At 39.4% G+C, this 14,219-nt stretch overlaps 1 protein-coding gene across 1 annotated transcript in view; it reads right to left on the reverse strand.

Moving 5' to 3' along the window:
* Positions 1-14,219, reverse strand: part of LOC129654326 (uncharacterized) — a 43,443-nt gene that overhangs the window by 13,407 nt on the left and 15,817 nt on the right. Inside the window, exons 4-5 of the mRNA XM_055583814.1 lie at positions 4,878-4,963; positions 3,928-4,122 (exon numbers count right to left, since the gene is read on the reverse strand). Coding sequence (XP_055439789.1) covers positions 3,928-4,122; positions 4,878-4,963 — 281 coding nt within the window. The remainder of the gene's footprint in view (positions 1-3,927; positions 4,123-4,877; positions 4,964-14,219) is intronic.

A 14,219-nucleotide genomic window follows, 5' to 3' on the forward strand; every position in this document is an offset into this window, starting at 1 on the left:
AACAGCGATGATGGACATAGTGGGATGTCCACTTATGCAATGTGAAATAAGTCAGTCAGAGAAACACAATGTGATTTCAGTTATATGTGGGATCTACAAAATAAAAAAAATAAACTAATAAAACAAAAAGGAAACAGATTCATGAATACAGAGAACTAGTGATTGGCAGAGAGGAGGTGGCTGGAAAGAGGAGGAAAATAAGTGGATTCTTAAACTGCAGTAGAAAGCTAGTGTTATGTGAATAATTAATACATGTTCCACTCAAATATTAATTTCAGAAAAGAAAGTATAAACTTAATTGGTATATTTAATAGGTTTGAATCAATCTGCCTTTTTATTCCTTCCTCCCTCCAAAAAAGGCAAGATGTAACATGGGAGGAAATAAGTGATGCCCATCAGTCTTTTGGCCGTTTGTTAACACATTGTGTTGCGTGTTGGCTGACCACTGGCCTGTCCCATTGTCAGTTTTCTTCATTGTATAAATGGTAAAATAGTCGATTTAAAATTTTCTGTAATATGGGATCCTTCTCTATCTTTTAAATTATTGTTGTAAAGTTAATCCAGATTATATGGTCCTTAAACTTAGGCAACACAAAAATAGACGCTCTAGCTGGCATGGTCAGGTACGGGTGGAAGTTGGAAGCAAATTTTAGAATTCTACCTCCCATTAGCTGTGTGATACAAGCATTAACTTCCACCAACTAGGATCCGGTTTCTTCATCCGTTTAAAGGGAAACAGATTTTTGTCTAAAACGTCTCAAAATCCTGATATTGAGTACTGCACAAGTGTTCAGTGATTTCAATAAAACTGTTCTTGTGTCAAAAAAAAAAAAAATAAAAAAAAAAAAATAAAATGCAAAATCTTCTAGTTATAAAATAAATTAAGTTATGAGGTTATGATACACAGACTAGACAATACAGTCAACAATTCTGTACTTATTTTAAATGGTGACAGATGGGAACTAGACATCATGGTGATCATCTTGTTATGTATGTAAATGTGGAATCATTATGTTGTACATCTGGTTTTTGCATCAGGGCAATGCTGTCCTTGAAATGAATTGTGAAAGATTCTCTCCTCTTGTATTTTTTTAAGGCCTTGTGTTTGTGTGTGTGTGTGTGTGTGTGCATGCTAAGTCATTTCAGTTGTGTCCAACTCTTTGTGACCCTATGGACTGTAGCCCCTCAGGCTCCTTTGTCCATAGGATTCTCCAGGCAAGAATACTAGAGTGAGTTGCCAGTCCTCCTCAAGGGGATCTTCCCAACCCAGGGATGGAACCCGTGGCCCCTGACACTTCTGCAATCCAGGTAGATTCTTTACTGCTGAGCCACTGGGGAGGCCCAGTGGCTTTGTGTAGAACTGCCATTATTTATTGCTTAAATGTTTGGTAGAGTTCACCAGTAAGGGTACACGGTTTGCAGTACTCTTTGTGAGAAGGTTTAAGTTGTCAAATTTATAGGCATACAGTGGTTTTTTTTTTCCTTATTATTCTTTTTTTAAATTTAAATTTATTTATTTTAATTAGAGGCTAATTACTTTACAATATTGTATTGGTTTTGCCATACATCAGCATGAATCTGCCACGGGTGTACATGTATTCCCAATTCTGAAACCCCCTCCCGCTTCCCTCCCCATACCATCCCTCTGGGTCATCCCAGTGCACTAGCCCCAAGCATCCTGTATCCTGCATCAAACCTGGACTGGCGATTCATTTCTTATATGATACTATACATGTTTCAATGCCATTCTCCCAAATCATCCCCCCCACCTCCCTCTCCCACAGAGTCCTAAGACCAGAAACTATAAAACTCTTAGAGGAGAACATAGGCAAAACACTCTCTGACATAAACCACAGCAGGATCTTCTATGACCCACCTCCCAGAATATTGGAAATAAAAGCAAAAATAAACAAATGGGATCTAATCAAAAGTAAAAGCTCTACACAACAAAAGAAACTATAAGCAAGGTGAAAAGAAAGCCTTCAGAATGGGAGAAAATAATAGCAAATGAAGCAACTGAAAAACAACTAATCTCAAAAATATACAAGCAACTCCTGCAGCTCAATTCCAGAGAAATAAACGACCCAATCAAATAATGGGCCAAAGAACTAAATAGACATTTCTCCAAAGAAGACATACAGATGGCTAACAAACACATGAAAGGATGCTCAACATCACTCATTATCAGAGAAATGCAAATCAAAACCACTGTGAGGTACCATTTCACGCCAGTCAGAATGGCTGCGATCCAAAAGTCTACAAGCAATAAATGCCGGAGAGGATGTGGAGAAAAGGGAACCCTCTTACACTGTTGGTGGGAATGCAAACTAGTACAGCCACTATGGAGAACAGTGTGGAGATTTCTTAAAAAACTGGAAATAGAACTGCCATATGACCCAGCAATCCCACTGCTGGGCATACACACCGAGGAAACAAGAATTGAAAGAGACACATGTACCCCAATGTTCATCACAGCACTGTTTATAATAGCCAGGACATGGAAGCAACCTAGATGTCCATCAGCAGACGAATGGATAAGAAAGCGGTGGTACATATACACAATGGAGTATTACTCAGCCATTAAAAAGAATACATTTGAATCAGTTCTAATGAGGTGGATGAAACTGGAGCTGATTATACAGAGTGAAGTAAGCCAGAAAGAAAAACACCAATACAGCATACTAACACATATATATGGAATTTAGAAAGATGGTAATGATAACCCTGTATGCGAGACAGCAAAAGAGACATAGATGTATAGAACAGTCTTTTGGACTCATTATTATTCTTTAAACATCTATAGGATATTTTTTGATGTTCTCCTTTTCAATCTTGATATCGGTGATTTTGTCTTTGTTTTCCTGTCAGACTGTCTATGGATTTATCTATTTTATCCATATTCTCCAAAAACCAGGCTGATTTCTTTATCTCTGTTTTGTTTCTCTTTTCAATTTGATGGCTCTCCAATTTTATTATTTCCTTTTGTTTTCTTATTTTAGATTTAATTTGCTCTTCTTTTTAAATTTCTAATGGTAGAAGCATAGATGACTGATTTCAAACTTTTCTGTTTTTCCAACATAAGTATTTCATATTATAAATATCCTCTGAGCAAAACTTTTGCAAAACTTTTGCTGTATCCCACAAATTTTGGTATGTTAATATGCTGTTCATTTTTAATCAATTAAAAACAGTTTCTATTTCCCTTGTGACTGCTTCTTTGACTAATGGGTTACTTAAAAGTGTCTTGCACACTTTTCAAGTATTTGGTTTGATTTCTACATTCATCCCATTGTGATCAGGTTAATGTACTGGTACTAGTTTCAATATTTTGGAAATAAATATGTTAAAAATATTACCTAAAAATGATATTACAGAATGTCCCATTGTACACTGGGAGAAACTAAATATTTTGCTATCATTCAGTGGATCCTTCATCAAGAGCCACATCCCCTCCAGTGTCTCCCCACTTTCAGCTAACGTGAAGTTGTTAAAATAAGCTTTGTCCAGAGTTTAACAATCTTATCAGTGAGAAGGTTAGTCTTTTAATGTTCCTGTAGCCCGAACTCTCAGAGGTCTTATACTACAAGATAAAACTTTCTTGTTTTTTAAGCCACAGTGTGTTGAGTTTTCTGATGCTTGCAAACAAACAACAACAACAACAACAAATCCAAAAGTTCTAGCTCATGCATATACACAGTAGTTCATGATATATAAGTTGAAATGCCAAGAACATGTTGAGTGACTGGTGGGGAACTCTACAATTAGAACTTTTTAAATTTGATTTGAGCAATATTAAATTAAATTAGAGGTCAATTTAGCAGGAGGAGCAATTACATGGGAATCTTTTGTTTACTTGTAGATAAACATATTTTTGAAGTGTTTCCACAGTTTTTAGATTCAGGAGGAAATACATGGAAATATTATTACCTTTACACTCTGGTGGGTCACTGCTCCATCTGTTATGATCAACACAAATAAGGGTGGTTTCTCCAATAAGAGAATATTCATCTGGTCCATTAGAAGGATTACACCTATATATTACTACTTCACTATATTGATATACTTCCTTATACTGGGTGAATCTTCCATTTGTTATATTTCCAGGTGCTGCACACAGAATTACTTAAAAAGGGAGGAAAAAGGACATGAAGTAAAAGTAAAATATTAAGACAGCATTAGCAAAGTCCTATGAATTGCCTTCATATAATTCATTAACATATGATTAATATACTCCAGTTTTGAATTCAATATCTGTTTAGAAGAAAGCCTCTATATGAATATGAATTATCCAAAATTCAAGCCATTAATGTAGAAAAAACTTATTTTCTGAAATATGAAATACATATTTATCTACAAGGCCATGCTAAGTTTTGCTCTTATCATCATGAAAGATGCTGACAATTTAATGCTAAAATATACTTGTGATTAAAAAGGTAACTCAGTGCTAGCTGAAAAATACTTTATGATTTATAAATATCTCCAATCACAAATTGGTTGTTCACATTAATATGGAATATTACTATCATTTTTCACTTTCATTCCGATGATGTATGGTTAAATTTTTCATATACAGCTGTTAAACCAGATATTGAAGTAACTTGCAAAAATATAAAACAATGACACAATTCCTACTATTTGTTTTGGAAAATCTTGACTTTTCATAAAAATATGTATATATGTATTGCAGCTAACACTTCTTAAAAATGAATTAATAATTATTTTTAAAACTTTTCATTTTTAATTGCAATATAATAAATATCAATTGACATAATCCATATGAAGAGAAGTTCTTTGGTGTCTATGTTAATTTAAAAGCATAAAGAGGTCATAAAGTTTGAGAACTGCTGCTCTATATTCTAAAGAGAAGACATACATACTTTCACAAATTGGGAGATTATCACTCCAGTTCACATTATCTCCAGAAATTTCACAATATATAATTTTTGCTCCAATCAGATAAAAACTAAATGAGAGAAAAAAGTTAGCATGTCCTTTAAGCAATTACAAGATGTATATAATAATCAAAAATGTTTTATATGATGGTTTTTCTGTACTATAGTAATTTGAGTGAGAAATTTCTTAATATAATGGATATCCTAAATCTGCAACTCAATCAAAGAGTTTCTGCATGTGGAGCCACTTTGGCCTACAGTAAAATGTGTAAATTACTGTCACACTGGTCAGTACAGCCCCTCTGCTCCCTCTGGCAAGTGTATTACACACTGACTTCTACTCTTTGCTCACACCAATTTGCTCAGTAAGGGCTGAGCAGAGAGATGGAGGCCCTAGAACTTGCCTGCCTGGATTCAAGTTCCAGCTCCATGACTGCCTTGAGCTTGGGAAATCCCATGCTGCTGCTGCTGCTAAGTCGCTTCAGTTGTGTCCAACTCTGTGCGACCCCATGGACAGCAGCCCACCAGGCTCCTCTGTCCACGGGATTCTCTAGGCAAGAATACTGGAGTGGGTTGCCATTTCCTTCTCTGGGAAATCCCTTAATGCTTCCTTAATGCTTCCCCTACATAACTCGTGGGATTGTTCTGAGGATTGGATGAGTTAGTCTCTGGCACATAGTGAGTACTAGGTAAATTTTAACTTATATTAATATTTTTTTTAGATCAGAATACAAACCCACCTTATTTTATTGCTCTTAACTTTCTGAGATTTTAACAAACTGAAGGTGTGTGGCAACCCTGCATCAAGCAAGTTTATTTGTGCCATTTTCCCAACAATGTTTGCTCACTTTATTTCTCTTGTCACATTTTGATAAATATCACATATTTAAAACTTTATTACTACTATTATATTTGTTGTGGTCATCTGTGATCAATGGTATTTAATGTTACTACCATGACTCACTGAAGGTTCAGATTATGACCATTCCCTTCTCCAGGGATCTTCCCAACCCAGGGATTGAACCTGGGTCTCCCACATTGCAGGCAGATTCTTTACCATCTGAGTCACCAGGGAAGCCCTAATAATGTTGGCAATATGCCATTTTAAAATTAAGATATGTACATTTTTTAGACATAATTCCATTACATACTTAGGAGACTATGGTATAGTGTAAACATATGTAAAAAATTCATTTGACTTGCTCTATTGCAGTGGTCTGGAATTGAACCTGTAATACCTCCGAGGTATGTCTTCACCTTCCTAGGAGTAGCACAGGAATACTCCTACTTGATGAAATCTTCTCTGATGATTTAAATTCACAATACACACTCTCCTCCTTCTGGAAGTTCACTGTAATGATTGTGAGTGATTCTATGTATTTGATACTTCTTCTCACTTACTATTATGCTTTGATGCCTCTCTGTATGTGCTGTATTTCTCAAGAAGGATACAACCTCTTTAGGAAGAATCTATGTATTAAAGTTTTGGCATTCCTCAAAGTACCTAGCAGGGTCTCTCTCTATAAATACTCACTGAATATTCCTTTATTTCTAATTGATTAAGTTAAATATACCCTATCTGCTTCCAGCTGACTCTTCTACAAGACTCATTCATTGATTCTAGATTATAATGTTTATTTCTGGTATGATGGCAATTTAAGAGGCATCAGGAATCTGTCTCCCCACCTTGATAACAATTGCACGGGTAGAATCTGCCTGATGTCACTATTTTAGAAATCTGACTTCTGTTGATGGTTTACAATGTTCAAGTGAAGACTTAGGCAAATTGTCTTATTTTGGTCCATTTCAACTCTTACCTTAGCACGGTGGTAGCTACCCATCCTCACCCATAGCCGTGTGGCGGGGTTCTCTGCGTGTGTTCCCAGAGCAGCTTACAAGTTGCTTGTGGGAGCCAAGGTGTCCAAAAAGGACCCTGTCCTCCAGATATGAGGATCTGTGTTCTTATCACTAATAGCTGCTTCTGATCACAGATAATTAGACAAAGAAACAGGTAGCCATTTTTGACACACCTCCCCCTACTCTTGTAATCCCCTTCTGCCCTGGCTAAAGTAACCTTCAAGGGGCTTAAATATCAAGTGCCCTTTGTTCCCCACTTCTTTTTTAGTTTTTCCCCTTATAGGGGCCAGACACTGAATACTAGGACCTTCACAAGCAACTGCACATGCAGGAAAATGACAAGGTGACAGTGTGTGCCTAGGGCATGGCTCAGGAAAGACCGGAAATATGTCTCAGTTTGTACATCAGGCTGATATTCAGCACAGAGCCATTAATCAACAATTAAAAAAAAAATCCACCTTGCATTTGGTGCTTTGCCTGTGGGGTGGCATCATTGAGAACTTCCTTCTGCAAGATTGCCCCAAAATATACTGCTGCAAATGATCTCCCACAAGTGTATGCTCACCTAAATCTTCACGCTGCCACCTGCCACAAGAACAAATGTGGCCATACCAACAAACTGCCTCCAGAAGGAGGTCAAATAATGCCTCTCCACTGGCGCCTGCTTTGACTTCACAGAGGCCTCATGCCTAACCCCCATGGGTGCTGCTGCTGCTGCTAAGTCGCTTCAGTCATGTCCGACTCTGTGCGACCCCATAGATGGCAGCCCACCAGGCTCCCCCGTCCCTGGGATTCTCCAGGCAAGAAAACTGGAGTGGGCTGCCATTTCCTTCCCCAATGCATGAATGTGAAAAGTGAAAGTGAAGTCGCTCAGTCATGTCTGACTCTTAGCGACCCCATGGACTGCAGCCTACCGGGCTCCTCCATCCATGGGATTTTCCAGGCAAGAGTACTGGAGTGGGGTGCCATTGCCTTCTCCGAACCCCCATAGGTAGGCCCTCAGTAATATTTGAAAAACAAAAACAAAATGACTGGCTTAAAGATGTTTAAAGGACTAAAGGAAGAAATCATGAAGTCAAGAGAATATGTGTGAAACATGGAAATCTCAAACAGGAGGCAGAATAACTAGAAAGAAACTTCAAGGAACGTCTGGAGTTGAAAAGTACAATAATGGACTTTAAAAATCCATGGGAGGCACATTTGACTAAAAAGAAGAAAGGATCAGAGAACTTGAATACAGGATAATGGAAATTAGTGTCTCTGAGGAACAGAAAGAGAAAAGACTAAAGAAAAATGAACAGAGCCTAAAAAATCTTTGGAACTGTGACAGCTGAAAAATAACAGCTGAAAACTATCCAAATTTGATTAAAGATGTGAATATAAACATGACAAAATCTCAATGCACCCTAAGATGAACTCAAAGAAACCCATAATACTCATGCTTTCAAAAGACAAAGACAAAGAGAGAATATTGAAAGTTGCAAGAAAGAGATAGAATAATCACATAGAGAGGATTCTAAACAAGATTATGAAATTCCTCATTAGGAACTCAGAACCCCAAGACAGTGAGAATATATACTCAAAGTGCTAAAAGGAAAACAAACAAACAAACAAAAAACAACTATCAAACAAAAATCCTCTATCCAGAAAAAAACTGTTCTTCAAAAGTTATGGAGAAATTAGGACCTTTCCAGTAATAAAAACAGAGAGAGACCATGACCACTAGGCCACTGTTGACTCACACCTTCACTGGAGACTCCTGGACATGCACAAACTTCTGGGGAAATGAGGTGTGTGTGGGGCTGGCTGGGCTTTGGAACAGAGAACCTGGACATATCTCAGAGAATTTCTGACCTCTTAAGAATATTTTGGGTTTATAGCTGTTGAACATGACAACCAATGTAATGAACACTCATTCTCATGCTCTTCAGTTCAGTTCAGTCACTCAGTCGTGTCTGACTCTTTGCAACCCCATGAACCGCAGCATGTCAGGCCTCCCTGTCTGTCCATCACCAACACCCGGAGTCCACCCAAACCCATGTCCATTGAGTCAGTGATGCCATCCAACCATCTCATCCTCTGTCGTCCCCTTCTCCTCCTGCCCTAAATCTTTCCCAGCATCAGGGTCTTTTCCAATGAGTCAACTCTTCACATCAGGTGGCCAAAGTATTGGAGTTTCAGCTTCAACATCAGTCCCTCCAATGAACACCCAGGACTGATCTCCTTTAGGATGGACTGGTTGGATCTCCTTGCAGTCCAAGGGACTCTCAAGACTCTTCTGCAACACCACAGTTCAAAAGTATCAATTCTTCAGCGCTCAGCCTTCTTTATAGTCCAACTCTCACATCCATACATGACCACTGGAAAAACCATAGCCTTGACTAGATGGACCTTTGTTGGCAAAGTAATGTCTCTGCTTTTGAATATGCTATCTAGGTTGGTCATAACTTTCCTTCCAAGGAGTAAGCGTCTTTTAATTTCATGGCTGCAATCACCATCTGCAGTGATTTTGGAGCCCAGAAAAATAAAGTCAGCCACTGTTTCCACTGTTTCCCCATCTATTTCCCATGAAGTGATGGGACCAGATGCCATGATCTTAGTTTTCTGAATGTTGAGCTTTAAGCCAACTTTTTCACTCTCCACTTTCACTTTCATCAAGAGGCTCTTTAGTTCTTCTTCACTTTCTGCCATAAGGGTGGTGTCATCTGCATATCTGAGGTTATTGATATTTCTCCTGGCAATCTTGATTCCAGCTTGCGCTTCCTCTAGCCCAGCGTTTCTCATGATGTACTCTGCATATGTGTTAAATAAGCAGGGTGACAATATACAGCCTTGACATACTCCTTTTCCTATTTGGAACCAGTCTGTTGTTCCATGTCCAGTTCTAACTGTTGCTTCCTGACCTGCATGCAGGTTTCTCAAGAGTGGTCTGGTAGTCCCATCTCTTGAAGAATTTTCCACAGTTTATTGTGATCCACACAGCCAAAGGCTTTGGCATAGTCAATAAAGCAGAAGTAGATGTTTTTTTGGAACTCTCTTGCTTTTTCAATGATCCAGCAGATGTTGGCAATTTGATCTATGGTTCTTCTGCCTTTTCTAAAACCAGCTTGAACATCTGGAAGTTCACGGTTCATGTATTGCTGAGGCCTGGCTTGGAGAATTTTAAGCATTACTTTATTAGCATGTGAGATGAATGCAATTGTGAGGTAGTTTGAGCATTCTTTGGCATTGCCTTTCTTTGGGATTGGAATGAAAACTAGAAATGTGATTTATATTTGACTCCAACATGGCACAGTAGAAGGATGTGCACTCCTCTTCTCCTCTGAGACCTCCAAAACTACAACTCACTGCTGAACAACCATCTACAGGAGAATGTTGGATCCCACCAAAAAAAAGATACCCCATATCCAAGGGCAAAGGAGAAACCTAAGTAAGACAATAGGAGGGTTGAAAATGCGTTTAGAATCAAACCCCACAACCGCCAGAGATGCTCAGAGGGCTCAAACAAACCTTGTGCACACCAGGACCCAGAGACCTCACAGAGACTGAGCCAGAACTATGTTTGAGTATCTCCTGTGGAGGTATGGGTTAGCAATGGCCTGCTGCAGAGGTAGGGGCTCTAGGTGCAGTAGACCTGGGTATGGCATAAGCCTTCTAGGAGGAGGTCGCTATCAACCCCACCATAGAGCCTCCAGAACTTACATAGGACTGGGGAAACAAGTTCTTGAAGGGCACAAACAAAAGCTTGTGCACACAAGACCCAGGAGAAAGGAGCAGTGACCCCACAAGAGACTGACCCAGACTTGCCCATGAGTGTCCAGGAGTCTCCAGCAGAAGTGTGGGTCAGCTGTGGCCTGCTGCAGGGCTGGGGGCACTGAGTGTAGCAGTGCGTGCATGGGACCTTTGGAAGGAGGTGGCCATTATCCTTGTTACCTCCACCACAGTTTGGCCTCAGGTCAAACAACAGGGAGGGAACACAGCCCCACCCATCAACAGAAAATTGGATTAAAAGGTTTACTGAGCATGGCCCCCCATCAGAACAAGACCCAGTCTCCCCCACAGTCAGTCTCTCCCAGCAGGAAGCTTCCATAAGCCTCTTATCCTTCTCCATCAGAGGGGAGACAGATGAAAACCACAATCACAGAAAACTAACCAATCTGATCACATGGACCACAGCCTTGTCTAATTCAGTGAAACTATCAGCCATGCCATGTAGGGCCACCCAAGATGGATGGGTCATGATGGAGAGTTCTGACAAAACATGGTCCACTGAAGAAGGAAATGGCAAACCACTTCATTATTCTTGCCTTGAGAACCCCATGAACAGTGTGAAAAGGCAAAAAGAGAGGACACTGAAAGATCAACTCCCCAGGCCAGTAGGTGCCCCATATGCTACTGGAAAGCAGTGGAGAAATAACTCCAGAAAGAATGAAGAGATGGAGCCAAAGCAAAAACAACACTCAGTTGTGGATGTGACCAGTGATGGAAATTAAGTCCAATGCTGTAAAGAGCAATATTGCATAAGAATCTGGAATGTTAGGTCCATGAATCAAAGCAAATTGGAAGTGGTCAAACAGGAGATGGCAAGAGTGAACATCAACATTTCAGGAATCAGTGAACTAAAATGGACTGGATGGGTGAATTTAACTTAGATGATCATTATATCTACTACTGCAGGCAAGAATCCCTTAGAAGAAATGGAGTAGCCATTATAGTAAACAAACGAGTCCAAAATGCAGTACATGTATGCAATCTCAGAAATGACAGAATGATCTCTGTTCATTTCCAAGGCAAACCATTCAATATTATGGTAATCCAAGTCTATGCCCCAACCACTAATGCTGAAGAAGCTGAAGTTGAATGGTTCTATGAAGACCTACAAGACCTTCTAGAACTAACATCCAAAAAAGATGTCCTTTTCATTACAGGCGACTGGAATGTAAAAGCAGGAAGTCAAGACATACCTGGAGTAACAGGAAAATTTGGCCTTAAGTACAAAACAAAGCAGGTCAAAGGCTAACAGAGTTTTGCCAAGAGAAAGCACTGGTCATGGCAAACACCCTCCTCCTACAACACAAGAGAAGACTCTACACGTGGACATCACCAGATAGTCAATACCAAAATCAGATTGATTATATTCTTTGCAGCCAAAGATGGAGAAGCTCTATACAGTCAGCAAAAACAAGACTGGGAGCTGACTATGGCTCTGATCATGAACTCCTTATTGCCAAATTCAGATTTAATTTGAAGAAAGTAGGGAAAACCACTAGGCCATTCAGGTATGACCTAAATCAAATCCCTTATGATTATACAGTGGAAGTGATGGATAAATTCAAGGGATCTGATAGACAGAGTGCCTGAAAACTCTGGATGGAGGTTCATGACATTGTACAGGTGGCAGGGATCAAGAGCATATCCAAGAAAAAGAAATGCAAAAAGGCAAAATGATTGCCTGTGGAGGCCTTACAGGTAGCTGAGAAAAGAAAAAATGCAAAAGGCAAAGGAGAAAAGGAAAGATATACCCATCTGAATACAGAGTTCCAAAGAATAGAAAGGAGAGATAAGAAAGGCTTCCTCAGTGATCAATGCAAAGAAATAGAGGAAAACAACAGAATGGGAAAGACTAGAGATCTCTTTAAGAAAATTAGAGATACCAAGGGAACATTTCATGCAAAGATTGGCAAAATAAAGGACAGAAATGGTATGGACCTAATAGAGGCAAAGATATTAAGAAGAGGTGGCAAGAATACACAGAAGAACTATACAAAAAAGATCTTCATGACTTAGATAACCATGATGGTGTGATCACTCATGTAGAGCCAGACATCCTGGAATGCAAAGTTAGGTGGGCCTTAAGAAGCATCACTACAAACAAAGCTAGTGGAGGTGATGGAATTCCAGTTGAGCTATTTCAAATCCTAAAAGATGATGCTGTGAAACTGCTGCACTCAATATGCCAGCAAATATGGAAAACTCAGCAGTGGCCCAGGACTGGAAAAGGTCAGTTTTCACTTCAATCCCAAAGAAAGGCAATGCCAAAGAATGCTCAGACTACTGCACAATTGCACTCATCTCACATGCTAGTAAAGTTATGCTCAAAATTCTCTAATTCAGACTTCAACAGTACATGAACTGTAAACTTCCAGATGCTCAAGTTGGATTTAGAAAAGGCAGAGGAACCAGAGATCAAATTGCCAACATCTGTTGTATCATGATAAAGCTAGAGAGTTCCAGAAAAACATCTACTTCTGCTTTATTGACTATGGCAAAGCCTTTGACTGTGTGGATCATAACAAACTGTGGAAAATTCTTAAAGATATGGGAATACCAGACCACCTGACCTGCCTCCTGAGAAATCTGTATGCAGGTCAAAGAAGCAACAGTTAGAACTGGAGATGGAACAATGGACTGGTTCCAAATCAGGAAAGGAGTATGTCAAGGCTGTATATTGTCACCCTGCTTATTTAACTTATATGCAGAGGACTTCATGAGAAATGCTGGGCTGGATGAAGCACAAGCTGGAATCAAGATTGTGGAGAGAAATAGCAATAACCTCAGTTATGCAGATGACACCACCCTTATGGCAGAAAGCAAAGAAGGACTAAAGAGCCTCTTGATGAATTGAAAGAGGAAAGTGAAAAAACTTAAAAGTCATCATTCAGAAAACTAAGATCATGGCATGTGGTCCCATCACCTCATGGCAAATAGATGGGGAAACAATGGAAACAGTGAAAGACTTTATCTTTTGGGGCTCCAAAATCACTACAGATAGTGACTGCAGCCATGAAATTAAAAGACGCTTGCTCCTTGAAAGGAAAGTTATGACCAACCTAGATAGCATATTCAAAAGCAGAGACATTACTTTGCCAACAAAGGTCTGTCTAGTCAAAGCTATGGTTTTTCCACAGCCATGTGTGAATGTGAGAGTTGGACTATAAAGATGGCTGAGTGCCAAAGAATTGATGATTTTGAACTATGTTGTTGGAGAGGACTCTTGAGAGTCCCTTGGACTGCAAGGAGATCCAACTAGTCAATCCTAAAGGAAATCAGTCCTGAATATTCATTGGAAGAACTGATGCTGAAGCTGAAACTCCAATACTTTGGCCACCTGATGAGTCACTGGCTCATTGGAAAAGACCCTGATGCTGGGAATGATTGAAGGCAGAAGGGTAGGAGAAGGGGATGACAAAGGATGAGATGGTTGAATCGGATCACCAACTCTATGGACATGAGTTTGAGTAAGCTCTGGGAGTTGGTGATGGACAGGGACGTCTGGCATGCTGTAGTCCATGGGTTGCAAAGAGTTGGACACAGCTGAGTGACTGAACTGACTGAGACCTCAACTGTAAGAAACACTTAAAGGAGTCTTGCAAGGTGAAATAATAGGACACTAGACAGAAACTCAAATTGTTGTGGAAAAGTAAAGATCTCACTAAAAGTAAATTCATAGGCAATTTTAAAAGTTAGCAT

Source organism: Bubalus kerabau, chromosome 5 (genome assembly GCF_029407905.1).
Source record: "Bubalus kerabau isolate K-KA32 ecotype Philippines breed swamp buffalo chromosome 5, PCC_UOA_SB_1v2, whole genome shotgun sequence".
In the NCBI taxonomy this organism is placed as follows: Eukaryota; Metazoa; Chordata; class Mammalia; order Artiodactyla; family Bovidae; genus Bubalus; species Bubalus kerabau.